This window comes from Camellia sinensis, chromosome 13 (assembly GCF_055761805.1).
Source record: "Camellia sinensis isolate YWXY chromosome 13, ASM5576180v1, whole genome shotgun sequence".
Taxonomy (NCBI): domain Eukaryota; kingdom Viridiplantae; phylum Streptophyta; class Magnoliopsida; order Ericales; family Theaceae; genus Camellia; species Camellia sinensis.
This window is the reverse complement of record NC_138973.1, coordinates 20,404,620-20,420,374: the sequence shown is the minus strand read 5'-3', so window position 1 is coordinate 20,420,374 and position 15,755 is coordinate 20,404,620. Positions and strand designations below refer to the sequence as shown.

Here is a 15,755-nt window from a genome sequence, read left to right as displayed (position 1 = left end):
GTGTCCCTCTAAAGGAAGGAAATAAGGGGTGTGCCAAAAACCGGAGCAATCGGAGGTAATTAAGCGGTCTCGAACCGAGGCACACGGCCGACGGCTCCGAAAACTGGAAACTGGGCTCCAAACGGGAAAAATGGCCTACGACAACGAAACATAGCCTACGACCACTGAGAGATGGTCTACGAGACCTCTCCCTCCCTTCGGGAAGAGAAAACAGAGGAAACGGGACTTGGTTCGCAAACCGAGACAAAGTACAAAAGAGTCCGGAAGTCCGGAGGCAAGGCTCGCAGCCGAGACTCTGAAACTTCAGAACGAGCGCAATATGCACTATCACCGAGTGCTCAATCGGTGACGTCTGAGTCTTAAAGTCGGTCAAAAATGGGGTGTCTACAATATCGATATATGAGTTGTGTGTTTGATGATAAATTATTGATTGAATTAAGTTTTGAAAACTATTTTCAAAACACATCACCAAACAAATTTTCACTTTTCACATGTCACATCAAACTTTCAAAACTTAATTTAAAATACATCTTCAAAACACAATTCAACACTCTATTTAAAAACCATAATCAAACAAATTTTCTACACTCAAATCATAATTCTACAATCTAAGAACTCAAAATACAATTCATACTCTCAAATCACATTTACAAAACACAACTAAACGTAGGCAAAGGCTCCGTTTGGTAAGCCTCTCAAATTTTAGTTTCACCCATTGATTTGAGTGTGATGTTTGTTTTGAGCTTTCAAATCATAATTCTACACTTATTTCTCAAAACTCAATTCAAAATATAATCATTACTTTTCAAAACTCATAACCAAACACATAATTCAAAATTCTTTTCAAACTTAATTCAAATTAATATTTTAATTTTTTAAATATTTTAAAAATATTTTAATTTTGTTAAGATTTTAAATATTTTAATATGTTACGATTTTTTAATTTTTTAATTTTTTGAATATTTTTAAATATTTTAATTTTTAAATATTACGATTTTAATTTTTTAAATTTTAAAATATATTATAAAAATAAATTCAAACTCTATTTTATAAAAATATTTTTAAATATTTTAATTTTTTTGTTATGTATTTGGTTACGATTTAAGTGTAGAGTTGTGAAAGTAGTAAAAGTTTCGAGTTATGTGTTTGGTTATGAGTTTTAAAAATAATTTTTTAACTGAGTTTTGTTTTATGTGTTTGGTTACGATTGGAGTGTAGAGTTGTTTTTAAATTTAAAATATTAAAATTTTAAATTATTTAAATTTTTTGAATATTTAAATTATTTAAATTTTTACGATTTAAATTTTTTGAATATTTATTTTAATTTTTTACTTATTAAATTTTTTAGATTATTTAAATTATTTAAATATTTATGATTTAAATTTTTTGAATATTTATTTTGAAAAAATATTATTTCCTTTGTAGTATTTTCAATTAAAAATTTGATTAATATTATTTTTTGTTAATAACAATTTTTTTTAATTGAATTTTAAAAAGAGTTTGGTCATGAGTGTTCATCAGAATTTTGAATAGTGGGAAAGTAATGTGTTTTGTTATGAGTTATAACAACTTGAATTAAGTTTTGAAAACTCTTTCCAAAACTCATAACTAAACAAATTTTCTTACTTCACATGTCAAATCAAATTTTCAAAACTCAATTTAACACTCTATTCAAAAATCATAATCAAAAAAATTTTCTACACTCAAATCATAATTTCAAAACACACAAACTCAAAATACAACTCATATTCTCAAATCATAGTTAGAAAATCTTACCAAACGGAGTCAAAATGTTTGTTTGATAGAATTTTATACTTAGGCCTTATTTGGGGTGTCCTAAAAAATTTAAAAAGTCAAAAAGTCACTATCTTATTTAAGTCACATAATTTTATTTAAGTCACATCGCCTCTCTACCACATCATTTCAAACCCAATCCATATTTTATAAAAAGTCAAAAAGTGTACTTATTTAGAACATCCCAAACAACCCATTCATATTGAACAATATGTTTATGTACTAGATATTATGTTTGTTTACGGTAATTGTGAAACAATATGCATGTTTATATTTTGAAAAATTATAAGCAAATTAATGTTAAAATAAAAATGTTATATGATTTTTCTTTATGAACAAATAATGTAAAACTGTGATTCCAAACCGAGCTGAACCGTATTTAAATGGTTTGGTCCGAATTGATTTTGTGATTTAAATGAATTGATTTGGTTTTAATTTTTATGAAAGATAACAAATTAGTCTTAATTGTAAGACCAAATCAAATCAATTCAGATCATGCTCACCCTAGTAATTGAGAGTTTAGGAAGGAAATTTAAAGCATCAACTTTGGTTGGGTCCAATATTGGTGCTAATTTTGGTCAAATTGAATGAATTTAACACCAGGTTTGTTGAAAAGAAAATCTAGACGGTTAGAACAAGCGTTGACATTCATTGTTATGTTTGGTTATGGAGTTTAATTAATCGGTGAATAAGAAAGACAGACAAACAAAGAAACAGCGACTGCTTTAGTTTGGACACTGACGTTAAAAGAGACGTCGTCAAATAGCTCGGTCGCGGCAATAATGGTAAACGACCTAATCTAATCTAATCTAGGGTTTTCTTTCAGTCATTCTCTCTCCTCAAATCGATTTTTGAAATTTCACAGGTGAGATGAGATTTCTAGTTATATAGTTGTATTTGTTCTTTTGTTGATCCATCAAGGATCCTGCTTTGTTTGGTTTCCGGGAAAACAAGGAGTTAAACGATGGAAAAGTTTTGAATTTTGCTATCGTCTAGGGTTTGGAATGGTTTGTTCGAAAGTTTCAATTTTTGTTCCATTTTAATATGTTTTCTCTCTCCTATTCTTCATATATGTAGCTATTGAGTGGCTTTTTCAGATTTTGCGGAGCTTTTGAGTATACTGAGTCATAATGCAGGTTAGTTTCTGTTTAGCAGGGTTTACAACTATTTGTTGGTTTGATTATTCAGATGTGCAATTGGGGTTGCTACTTCAGAATATTTTTGTTTTTATTATTTCACGTCGAAAAGCAAGAGTGATTATTGTCGGTGTTTTTTTTTTTTTTTTTTTTTTTTTGGCATAATTTGGGTTAGATTTGTAAAAATTTGAAAGGAACACCACTGAATTAATGATGATACTTCTGATTATTTCGTGTTGAAAGCAAGAATGGTTATTGTGGTAGTCATTGTTTTTTGTTTTGCATAATTTGGGTTAGATTTGTGAAAGTTGAAAAGGAAACACTGCTGAAAGTCTCAGTTCTTAAGCTTCTGAAACTTTAATTGATGAACCTTCTATCATTTTATTGAAGCTTTTATGTCAATCCTTATGGTTTTATCATTTTTTTTATTGATTCACGATCCATCATTGAGACAGACTCCAATTTTGACACTTAATTTATCTGCTGAGACTGATTGAATAATCACGATTAATTTGACACCCATCATCAATGTACATTTTCATTTGTTTCTTGTGGCTTTTATTTATTTATAAGATGTGCTTAGAATTCACTTTATCTGGGTAAACTTTGTGGTTTTGTGCTGAATACAGGCATCAAGGGCAAGGCTTTTCAAGGAATACAAAGAGGTGCAGCGAGAGAAAGTAGCTGACCCAGATATTCAGCTAGCCTGTGATGATTCCAACATATTTAAATGGACTGCTCTGATCAAGGTAGATTTTGTTGTGATGAGTCCATTGTTTTATGCTGTTGCATGATTTTCTTCTGTATCCAGGGTCCATCTGAAACTCCTTTTGAGGGTGGCGTTTTCCAGCTTGCTTTCTCTGTCCCGGAGCAGTATCCTCTGCAACCTCCTCAAGTGCGGTTCTTAACCAAAATATTTCATCCAAATGTGCATTTCAAGGTATGAAACTCTCTAATGATCTTTTTGGCATGCATTTTTTTCTTAATGTAATATCTATTTCTTGTATTTTGAAATGGCAAAAGGGTTGCAAACGAAAGTCCTTTCATTTCTGTCTCTATCTATACTATGTTTTGTGTTTTTTGGAATTTCGTACAAATTTGTCTTGCCCTTTATTCTATGTTCAAGGGCGTCTGCTCAATGCTACCAGACCTAAATATGCTGTACATCCCCTGCACCAGAGCAATGATGTCACATTGCATTTATGGATGCCATTTTGAATTTGATCTTACAGTGTCATTGAATCATCAATGTGGAATACTAGTTATCTGGACAATTGATGTGGTTAACAAAGGGAACAAAATGGTAGAAATTTGCAAAACCAGGCTGAAAAAGCTCTTCTGAAGGATAAGCAATGATTTTATTTTATTTATTTTTTCTGTGAACCTGCTTAAAGCAATGAGGTCTTGATTCTCCTCCTCTTCTTTTTATTGTTACCTGCTTAATAATCTTGTTGAAAGACTGGAACTTTGGGGAAGGGTTGTAACCAGTTTTATGTTTGGGAATGGCCTTGGCAAAGCAATTTCTAGAGTTGGTCAAAAGCATCCATATAAATTCTTAATAGTTTTCCTTTTCCAATTGAATAATCTTGAGTTTTGTCTAAATAAATCCTGAATGTTGCATTTGAAAATATGGAGCGCATGCTTGGATTTGGAATTGGAGACATCTTTGTTAAAATTTTGTACTAAGATAACCTTCAAATCCAATTCCAAAGGTTGGAGTCCACAAAACACATAGCAAGTCATACTCGTAGTCATATTATGTGTTTTGTTCTCGGAAACAGAATAAATGGATAACACTGGAAATTTGTTTGCGAACCGTTTTCTGAATATTTTTTGAAAGCACCCCCAATTTTTTAGGAAATACTTTAGTTTTCTGAATTTTTGGTGCGCACAAAAATGAAAATGATATTAAGATTTCATTTTCATTGGTTTTGTTTATGAAAACACGAAAAATGAAAATAATACCAAATAAATCCTTTCATTCTTGGATCTCAAAATGAACAGCACAATGTACTTGCACTTTGATTTTACCTACTGGTTGGTTTAACAAGCTAGGCGGCTCACCTTCTTGTGGGCTTTATTTATGATGAAACCAAAAACTAATGTTGAAAGCAGTATTTCTGAAATGATTGATCAGTTATTCATACTCTTGGTTGTTTTCTCCCTTGCAGACAGGAGAGATTTGTCTCGATATCTTGAAGAATGCATGGAGTCCAGCTTGGACAATCCAGTCTGTCTGTAGGGCTATAATTGCTTTGATGGCCCATCCAGAACCGGATAGCCCTCTAAATTGTGATTCAGGTATAGTTGGTGCAATGCTTTTATCCCATAATATTTTTGGGTTCTTTTCAAATATATTAGAGGGAACCGATACAGTTGAACCTACCACATACTTCCTGTAAAACATGGGAATTTTCTTGTGGGTTTCACAAATGGATAGTTGTGTTCATTTATTGAATATTTTTGTTTCTTATTTCCATTTAGACACTTGTTTTGTCTGTCGTGCTAATTTGGTCACTGCTGGTTTTGCATAGGCAATCTTCTCCGTTCTGGTGATATCCGAGGATACCAGTCCATGGCAAGGATGTACACGAGGCTTGCGGCTATGCCCAAGAAGAGCTGAATTAACATTTCACATTTGTCTCCTATTAGTGCTTTGTCATACGGTGTGCATAAATGATTGTGATGAAAACACACATACAAAATCAAAATGAACTTTCTATGTAGAAAAACAAAACTGTAATTGTTAGTTCTGCTGGTCTTTCTCTCTCTGATTCTGGATGTGTACTTAATTATTGGAATATTAACCTGATGGTAAGCCAATAGAAAAATAGTTATTTATTGAAATAACAGTTCTTAAATCAGCATTTCTCGCCAGATAATGATTGATTATTATTATTTTCGGGGAGAATTGCACAGTGTGCTTACAGAAATTTCTACCACAAATTAAACTTTCATATATAAAGGATTCATCAATTCTTGAATTGAGATACAAACATCCATTTTACATCTGACATATAACAAATATTGATTTTACATCTATACAATATTCCTAGTGACGAGCCATTCTTGCTTGAGGAACTTATCAAACCAATCACTGGCTTCTTTCACCATCAACGACGTCATTTGGTGCCCTATTCCAGGTTGTGCTATCAGCTGCAAGTCGGAGAATAAAAAAAATGATCACGTGTTAGAACCAAGAATTTTGAAAAGGAATGATCATTTCAACAGAGAAACCATGGATTTGATGGTTAGATGTTGTTGCATTTACATTTCCTAGTTGCTTGAGAGAGAGAGAGAGATGGATGGAGGGGGTGGATTATTTGATGCATTCCTAGGATTTTAGGAGCTGCAATATTTGTGGAATTCATCATAGAACTGGAAAATTTTACACTAAGCTTTATGCACACTTAAAAAGTACGGAATGTTATTGTGACCACAAGCACTTTTAACAAAAAAACACAATTCCATACCTTGAAATTATCCAGACAATGGGTCTCCTCATAAGCTTTGCAGGCCCTTGATGTGGGTTTTTCCAGACCTTCAATTGGGCAACGTGGATCATCTTCGCCTGTTTGTCAAAAAGAATGTTCCGGTACAAACATGTTCTTCGCTTCTAAAACCAAGAACCTAGTCCATATATTTTGACGATTGGTGTGCAAGAAATCGACATACCATTTAAGATCAGCAGAGGGCGCGGTGCAATAATTGGAATTGTATAAGGTGAATCAAATTGGGAGTCTAAACCAGGAGCAATTCTGTCCCATACCTGGTTAAAAAGTAAACCATAATACACGATCCAACTTCCAATGTGCATTATAAAGGAGAAAGATCAACATAATATCCTTATTGGAGTACAAAACCGTGTTACTCCGGCAACATCAGAAGCAAAACATAGAACCACTGAATGAAATACTAACCTTGAAAGATAACCATGTTTGTTTCTATTTTTTTGAAAACATTTTTCAGAAAATTCTTCTTTCTTGTTTTCCATATTTTTTTTGTTTTTATTGATTTTTTTTTAATATTTTAAGCAAATTTTTTAATTTAACATAAATACAAATACACTTAAAAAGTATAATTTCGTGAAAAAAATCTTTAAAAAATTCACTAAATACTAAATACAAAAATTCAGTATATTTTTTGTATTTTTGTGTATTTATTATTTTTTAAAATATTTTTTTACAAATATTTTACTTTTTAGATACATTTAAGTAAGGTGCATCTAAAAAAGTAAAAAAAAAATGCTTAAAATTTAAAAAATATTCACTAAAAACAAAAAAAAATACCAAAAATAAAAGAACTCAGTTTTTAGAAAACTAAAACCACGCACACTTGTGTTGAAGTTCACTATAGGTTAATTGCATCACACAAATATTTAACTTGTCTAAAGACAATTAGATGTACAGAAGCATAACTGCAACTGACCTTCTCCACCACTTCCTTATCAATCGTACTCTTGCCTAAATCAATCCGTGCCTCTGAAAATGCATTCAATTCAAGAAATATGCTTCAGCAACACATTACATGGGATGCAACACATATTATAAAATAAGTCTATAGTATAAAAATTTATTGATTACACTATCATAAGAATGGTTACAATTACAATTGGAGTTTGCATCAAGTGCTCCAACCATTAACAACATCAAAGTGTTAATAAAAACTTTATTTAGTGAAGCCTCCATAGAAACAAGCTTTGTGGTTAAAATTACTGATGCTAGGCCGAAGTAGGAATAATTACATAAAGGTGTCAATAAAGGCACTCCTCATTATGTACTAATTCATTTCTGATTTTTAATTCATTTTTCTGTGTCTCACCTTCAAATACAGCCTTGATACTGTCAACCCGGCCCTGCCACTTATTATGGTCTATAGCCCATCGAAATCCCTTTGACAATTTTGCGTAAAGCATAAACAGCAAAATATTCAATTTGAGTTTCCAATACAAGGATTTAAGAAATACACAATTAGATGCTATCACATAAAATAAAACTTTATATTAGCCAAACCTGAACCCCAATTATAGGAGCAGCCACCGCATAGCGGGTCTCAGCAAAAGCAGCAAACCATGCATGCATTCCTGCATTTCAGAATCCTCTATGAGTTCTGCATATTATGGCAACTATGAAAATCCCATTTTCACCCTTTTATATGTTATTCATCTAACCTCCAAGTGATTCACCAGTGATTCCTATCTTAGATGGGTCTATATCCTTTCTATGTGTAAGATAATCTGCCAGTTTTATTAAGTCCCAGACCTGCATGATTGAAAAGCATTCCATGGAATTAATCAATGAGCAATATGAATTGAAGAATTAAACCCAGATTATTATTCGTTCTAAGTTCGAAAGAATGCGGAAGGATATTGGACAGAAAATAAACGAAGGAATTACCGTATCAAATATGAATGGCATTGTGTCACCTTTTTTCCATGATGATACAAGAGCCTGCATGATAATAGCAAAATCATATTAGAGACAAGCATGATTTTCTCAATCTACGATATGTCACTCATCATTGAAGCAAGTGGGTCCATATACTAATACGATATGTAACTCATCCATAAGGCATAGTTATGCAAAACACGAGGATGAAATACACACATCTTGGTAGGTGGTTTTACTGTTAGCACGTTCCCCATGGTAACGAGAATCAATGGCAACAGCAACATAACCCCGTGAAGCATATGCCTGAAACAAATAAAAGATATAAGACAATCTCTGGTGCTTACAAAATCAAACTGATGAAGACCGAGGGGTCAGCGCAACACAAAGTAGCTACCTTGAGCAATGGCCGTAACCACTCTTTGCACTTATAGGAGCTATGTAGAAAAACAACGGCTGGCCGCCTTTGATGTTTGCTTTCCTTCATGCTCAAAATCAGCACAGGCAAGCGTCCTTGCTCTCCTGACTACTTACGATTACAATAAGTCCCTTTCATGCTCAAAATCAGCATATGTGCAGGTATAAAGAATTGAAGTTTACTGGAGAAACCTCTAATAAAAAACTCATTAAATGGTAGTGTTTGGACATGAGAAACTTTCCAAACCATGTAACATTTTTGTGTAAAGATTCAATATTTTCATTATTAATCCATGCTATCTATGCTAATTGCAACAGCAGAGAAACATGATCAGCATGCAAAAGTCCACACACCTCGGTCATCAAGTAAAAGTTTTCCTCCTTAAGTAGATCCTTAAGATTGGGAATGTCTGCCTTCGGACAAGACTCCATGGCCTGTTAAAATTTCAGACAAGGTAAATTAGAATGGTTGCATCAACTTCCAACAGGTAAGATAAAGATCCTCAACTTGATTTCAACCTCACTGAAGTTTGGCCGCGGAGTTTCCTGGTACAGAGGATTTGCCACAGGTTTTCTAAATTCCACAGATAGCGGAACTGAAAAGTCCAAAAACCAAAAAAGAAGAAGAAGAAGAAGAAGAAGAAGAAGAAGAAGAAGAAGAATAGATTAATCAAACATATTATAGGTAAGAGAGAGAATTGTGTTTTACCTATCAATGGAAACATTATACATTTTGGGCGTGTTTGATGGGGCAGATTATGGCATAAAATTCGAATTATTAATCATAGGACTCATATTCTATTGTTTGGTTGCAAATTTTATTATTCAGATTAGATTACCATGGTCATTCTATCTAACAAAATTGACTGATTTTTTTTTTTTTTTAAATTTTTTTTTATATATTTCCATGTCTATTGCAAAACAAACATGAACAAAAGGGAATTATATGTGACGCCCTGAAAGACCTGTTTCATACAATTGCACTTCCAAGTATTATCAACATACGAGATCCAGGCAAAATAAAACAATAGAACCATTTACTCATAGCTTTCTTTCCTTTTGAACTATTCCCAAATGAAAGTTTACATAATTGCTCCATTACAATCCTCAAAACATTAAAAACAGTTCAAAGAAAAGAGGTAAGTAGTTAACACTAGTAATCCAAAGGGCATCTTTCTTATCACAATGCTCTACCCAAACTTAGGTCACAAAATCAATTTCAGAAAAAAAAAAAAAAAAAACACAATCATCATCACCCCGGCCCCAAAACAAAACATGCTAGCTCTATTGGCATCATTGCTTGAGAGGTGTCTTGTCCTCAATTCCGGAAAATTGTTAGTTTTTGGGGTGAGAATAAGCTCAATAGGTGATGCATTTAACAAATTATATAATTATTTGAAAAACTTATGTATCATGCAATGCCATTCACGGGAATGTATGAAAAGAAGGTAAAACAATGCCGGAGCGTGCTATTGTTATGATGCAATGCATTGTACATATCCAAGGTTCTGAAAAGCGGTTGCGGTCGCCGTAACAGTACGGACCGTGAATTTTTTTATTTTTCACACAATTTGAAAAAAACTTACCAATATGCATATTTTTTTTCCATGATCATATTTATTGGGTTTAAAATAAATATTGATCAATTTTTGTAAATTTTTAAGTATGATTCAATATATTTCATATTTTTAAATCACTATAAACTGAGTTTTTTACATTTTATTTTAATAATTAATAACTTTATATTATACAAAAAATCAATCACTAACTATTATATATAAGAAAAACAATGACAAAAGTAAGAGAATAAATAAGCGCCTAAATATATATATATACATATTTTAACCAAGCCAAATAGATAATGACCACACTTATTATTATTATTATTATTATGATTATTATTATTATTATCAAACAATATATAGATAGACACACACAAACAAAATGGTTGAGTGATAGCAGTTGAATAGAATAGCATAAGTCTTACGGCTTCAACAAATCAATAACATGTTCTTTATATTCCCTCTTCTCTCTCTCTATCTCTTGCTCCTTTAGTTTCTCTCTTTATCTTCCCTCTTCTCTCTCTCCCTCTTCCCCTCATTTTCAGCCTTTTTTTGTGTGTTTTTTCAAAAGAAACAGTTTGGAACCGTTACATAACGGTGCGTAACAGGCTGTTGTGGCACCGTTACGACCGCTACGACAGCTGCTACGGCCGACACACCTGTGAATCTCAATCACACTGCAAAAGCGGCCATAATGAGTGGCGGTAACCACCAAAACCGTTACGTAACGGCATTATGTAACGATTGCGGCCGCTTTTTAAAACCTTGTACATAAATCTCATCTTTCCCACATTCTCCACAGGCGGTAACTCAGCCATGACATCCACAGGTGAGAGCCCAAGATCAAACATACATAGATTGTTATAGTCATATATAGAAAATAATCCCACATTTGCCAACTCCAGAAACAGCGGGGCGATGGGCACCCAAAACATCACAACCTTCCACATTTGCCGGCTCCGTAAACGGCAGGGACGTGGACACCCAAAATCATCTGCTTTCCACATTTGCCGGCTCTAGAAACGGTTGGCTCGTGGACACCCCAAAACCTTTTCCCACATTCGTCCGGCGATCTGCGCAAACAGGGCAATTGGGCACCTTGACTCCCCGCGCGGGTACCAAATACAATACACAACTCAAATCCAACCTGACTCACTACTCGGACTCATAGGCTAATTACCACCATTCTTAACTTTCACCCGTTGGCACCAAGGTAATACCAAAAGAAATGCACAATGCGTGTGAGGCATGAATTTGTAAAGAATGAACAACTTTCCTAAGATGATATCAATTCATAATAGTGCAACTCTTCCCATTTCATAAATCAAGGCATTCCCATCATCATCCATCATCTCATCTCAAGTTCAACATAAAAAGGAAACCTCCAAACTTGCATTTCAAACCCAAAACCAAGCAATTACACTCAATTGCATAGTTTAGAAATTAATTGAGTAAACCCCTTTTTATAAATTAAGTTTGAAAAAAATTAGGGTTTGAGAAAAATTGGGGTTTTTCTCTCCATTATTAAATTGAGGCAATTATCAATCATAAACAATGATATTCCATCATAATAAGTGTAATTCCTTCAACAATCACAAAATTTCACCCTCCTTGTTCTCAATCTTTAGTCAACAGCTCAAATCAATACATACATATATACATATATATATACATGATTAGTTAATGAGATTACCACATAAGATACTCAAATTGAAGATATAAAGAGTTAAAAGACACCCCTGCCTCGAGTTGGTATGCTAGGGTTGCAATCCACACTTGTACTTCGAAGATCAAATGAAACAATTGGCGAAAGTGACAATCTAGCTCTTCTTTAAACTAATCATGAGGAATCTTGGATGGATCTCAAACCAAGATTGGGGAATTATATGGTTTTGGTGAGCTAGGGTTTTGAGAAAAAAGTGAGTTGGAGGGTGAGAGAAAGAAAAAGTGTAAAGAAAATGACTTGGAGTTGCTATTTAAAATTTGCTGTTCCCGACAGGTCGCTCGAGCGCAAGTTTTGTCGCTCGAGTGTAAGGCACGAATTAGTGATCTCGCTCGAGCGCAGCTTCCTTCGCTCAAACGGAAAATAACATGTCCTAGAAGTTTTGCAGAGTTACAGTGAAACTACTGGGAGCAAGGTTTTAAAAAGCGGCCGCAACCGTTACGTAATGCCGTTACGTAACGGTTTTGGTGGTTACCGCCACCCGTTATGGCCGCTTTTGCAATGTGATTGAGATTCACAAGTGTGTCGGCCGTAGCGGCTGCCATAGCGGTCGTAACGGTGCCGTAACAGCCTGTTACGCACCGTTACGTAACGGTTCCAAACTGTTTCTTTCGAAAAAACACACAAAAAAAAGTTGAAAATGGAGGGAAGAGGGAGAGAGAGAAGAGGGAAGATAAAGAGAGAAACTAGAGGAGCAAGAGATAGAGAGAGAGAAGAGGGAAGATAAAGGACATGTTATTGATTTGTTGAAGCCATAAGACCTATGTTATTCTATTTAACTGCTATCACTCAACCATTTTATTTCTGTATGTCTATCTATATATTGTTTGATAATAATAATAATAATAAGTGTGGTCATTATCTATTTGACTTTGTTAAAATATGTATACATATATATTTAGGCTCTTGTTTATTCTCTTACTTTTGTCATTGTTTATCTTATATATAATAGTTAGCGATTGATTTTTTGTATAATATAAAGTTATTAATTATTAAAATAAAATATAAAAAACTTAGTTTATAGTGATTTAAAAATATGAAATATATTGGATAATACTTAAAAATTTATAAAATTTGATCAATATTTATTTTAAACCCAATAAATATGATCATGGAAAAAAAATATGCATATCGGTAAGTTTTTTTCAAATTGTGTGAAAAATAAAAAAATTCACGGTTCCGGTTACCGCAATCGTTACGCTAAGGCCTTTACACCCCGCACCCGCAATAGCGCCACCGTTACGGCGACCATAACCGCTTTTCAGAACCTTGACTGGGAGCATGCAATCTACGCTCGAGCGACAATTCCTTTGCTCGAACGGCCCGCTTGCAAAATTGCCATTTACTGGGAGATAAAGATCTACGCTCGAGCGAGAAAAGCTTCGCTCGAGCAGAGCAAAAAACTCAGGTGTCACATTAGATATCTCACTAATTCAGCTGAACAATCAATTCTACTATTAATCATCCTAATCAAACAGCCCTTTTAGGTTTTTGTTAACAGTGATCTATGGGCAACAGTTAACCAAATTTAAAATAATTATACAAACATTTGAAGCATGCACTTGTTAACAACAACTTACATTTTATTGGAAACACAAAAACTAGTACCAAACAAATAGTTCACAAAATTTCTTGAAATCAAACATATAAATAATACAATAATCTTAAAATATGATTAGAAACCAGGGCACTTGAGAATCACAAAAAGTTAAGCCTTCCTTTTAGAAATCAGTTATAACTAACAAGAAATTGCCATAAAGTATTTGATTGTGTAAAACAGGCATAATTTAGAACCGTACAAGATAAAATTAAAATAATACGAATAAACGCAGATCTTCCCTCTCTATACGCTTCAAAAAACCACATTAAATGTAAGAACAGGCATGAAATTATATATCGCTATAGTTTGACTCTCATTTCATCACACACACACACTCTCTCTCTCTCTCTCTCTGAGAGTACAGATTTGATTAAAGGTTGATACGATATGGAGCATTGAGGAGTGTTTAATCAAATTTGAATATTCTATTAACATTTTCCATATTTGAAAAGGAAATTTAAACGAGGAAAAACAAGGTCTACACAATCCATCAACACCTAGCTTTCACAATTTGAGCTAAAAATGTCAAAACAGAGATCAAGAGAATTGCAATTCGCACCTTGAGAAGATCGTTGAGCGCGAAGAACATGAAGGAACTCGGACCGAAGCTTGGCGGCATCGATTGCATCCACTCTCCGATCTTCTTTGGTGAGCTGTGATCGGTAGTAGTAGTTTTTATAGGCATTGCTTTGTGGCTGGTACGTTCGCACGGCGCAAGTGTGTGGTGGGGTCAGGGTAAGGACGTGACGAGAAACGTGCGTCATTACCACTGAGAAGACTATGACTGTCGTCCGCACAGGAACAATTATCATCATCATCATCTAGTTCCAACTCTCCGGTTTAATACTTCCAATGGCTAGAATATCTCAAAACAAGTCTGCAATACCGTTTTAAAAGTAAAATGGCATCGTTTTAATTAATTCGAAGCATTCAGATTATACAAATTCGAGTTATCAAATATTTTTCTTTATGTTTGCGCCTCTATTCAAAATTTGTCCAATAAGAGTTTTATGTAAATCTTAAGATTAGTTAAAATATACTTAAATTGATTTGGAAATTCGACTATATAAAAAAATATATGTATGTTATCTTGGAACGAAGGGAACTAATATTCACATGCAGGCTTGTTCTTTGTTTATCATGGTGAAAAGATATGAATAAGCAATGACAGGCCACGGTACAAGGTAGGTGATGATGGGTCCCATTACTACTAAAAAAAATAATAACTCACCCACTAAAATAAATTAAAATAAGACTTGCTCATTACTACTAAAAATCAACTTTAATGAATCTAAAGTCCGAACTTAAGCCTTTTCTTTCTGGGTGGAAATTCTAAGGGTGTGCATCCCCCTATTATGTAATTTTTTTTAGGACTAGCCTCTTTTTAATCTGTGATTAGATTAGAGCGTGTTACTAGGCTTATGAAAACTCACTTTGAGTCTCATTTCAATGATTTGAACCGTTCAATATATAAAACTCGTCGAGTTCTTTATTCTTGTAAAAAATTACGTTGATTGGATATTCGATAGTTACTTGATCGAATTAGATTATCGATATCCTATTTCTGTCAATTGTAAATATAATTTTCAAAATGAATTGTTAACAAAAATCTGATCCGATCAAATAGTTATTGATATCCGATCAATGTGATTTCTTACAGAGATAAAATACTCGACGAACTCTATACATTGAATGATTTGAAACATTGAAATAGAACCCGTAATTGACCCCACTAACCCAACAACACCGTTCAATCCACTTTATGGACTGGAGACAAGCTGACCCTTTTTTTAATAGATTATGACAATTTATAATTCATAAATAACATTATACAGTTTGTAATAATGTCATATATTTTTGTAATAATATTAACAAGTTCTACAATATGATGTTTCAGATTTCACTGGGGTTATAGGTACATAATTAGGCTATGTTTGGGAATTGAATGTTAGTTAAAAAATTAAGAACTCATTTGGAATGTGAGTTGATTTTTTGACTTTTTAACTATTTTAACCTACGACTAAAAAGTCTCGTTTGGGATAGACTTTTTGATTTTTTTGACTTTTGTGATAGAAAAAATGAAATGATTATAGATTAGATGTGATATTTTGTTCTATCTAACTAAAATAACTTATT

The 15,755-nt window shown here is 33.3% G+C and overlaps 2 protein-coding genes across 11 annotated transcripts; one reads left to right on the top strand and one right to left on the bottom strand.

Moving 5' to 3' along the window:
* Nucleotides 1-2,246: 2,246 nt before the first annotated feature.
* On the top strand, nt 2,247-5,777 carry LOC114321802 (protein PEROXIN-4). 10 transcript variants are annotated; one of them, XM_028269026.2, is made up of 6 exons: nt 2,247-2,579; nt 2,872-2,930; nt 3,560-3,679; nt 3,742-3,870; nt 5,102-5,231; nt 5,465-5,777. In XM_028269026.2, the coding sequence occupies exons 2-6, from the start codon at nt 2,925-2,927 to the stop codon at nt 5,551-5,553; spliced, it is 474 nt and encodes a 157-aa protein (XP_028124827.1). In that variant the 5' UTR covers nt 2,247-2,579; nt 2,872-2,924; the 3' UTR covers nt 5,554-5,777. The 10 variants fall into 10 exon arrangements, with proteins under 10 accessions (XP_028124827.1, XP_028124826.1, XP_082757820.1 ...); XM_028269025.2 differs by having other exon boundaries at nt 2,356-2,659; XM_082901694.1 differs by having other exon boundaries at nt 2,359-2,579; nt 3,781-3,870.
* Nucleotides 5,778-5,854: 77 nt separating this feature from the next.
* LOC114321804 (uncharacterized) lies at nt 5,855-14,502 on the bottom strand. The gene is made up of 13 exons (XM_082901688.1): nt 14,179-14,502; nt 9,254-9,330; nt 9,089-9,169; nt 8,715-8,843; nt 8,537-8,623; nt 8,327-8,380; nt 8,101-8,191; nt 7,943-8,013; nt 7,752-7,821; nt 7,359-7,411; nt 6,606-6,699; nt 6,404-6,501; nt 5,855-6,086 (listed from the first exon to the last, which is right to left on the bottom strand). The coding sequence occupies exons 1-13, from the start codon at nt 14,438-14,440 to the stop codon at nt 5,970-5,972; spliced, it is 1,284 nt and encodes a 427-aa protein (XP_082757814.1). The 5' UTR covers nt 14,441-14,502; the 3' UTR covers nt 5,855-5,969.
* Nucleotides 14,503-15,755: the final 1,253 nt, after the last annotated feature.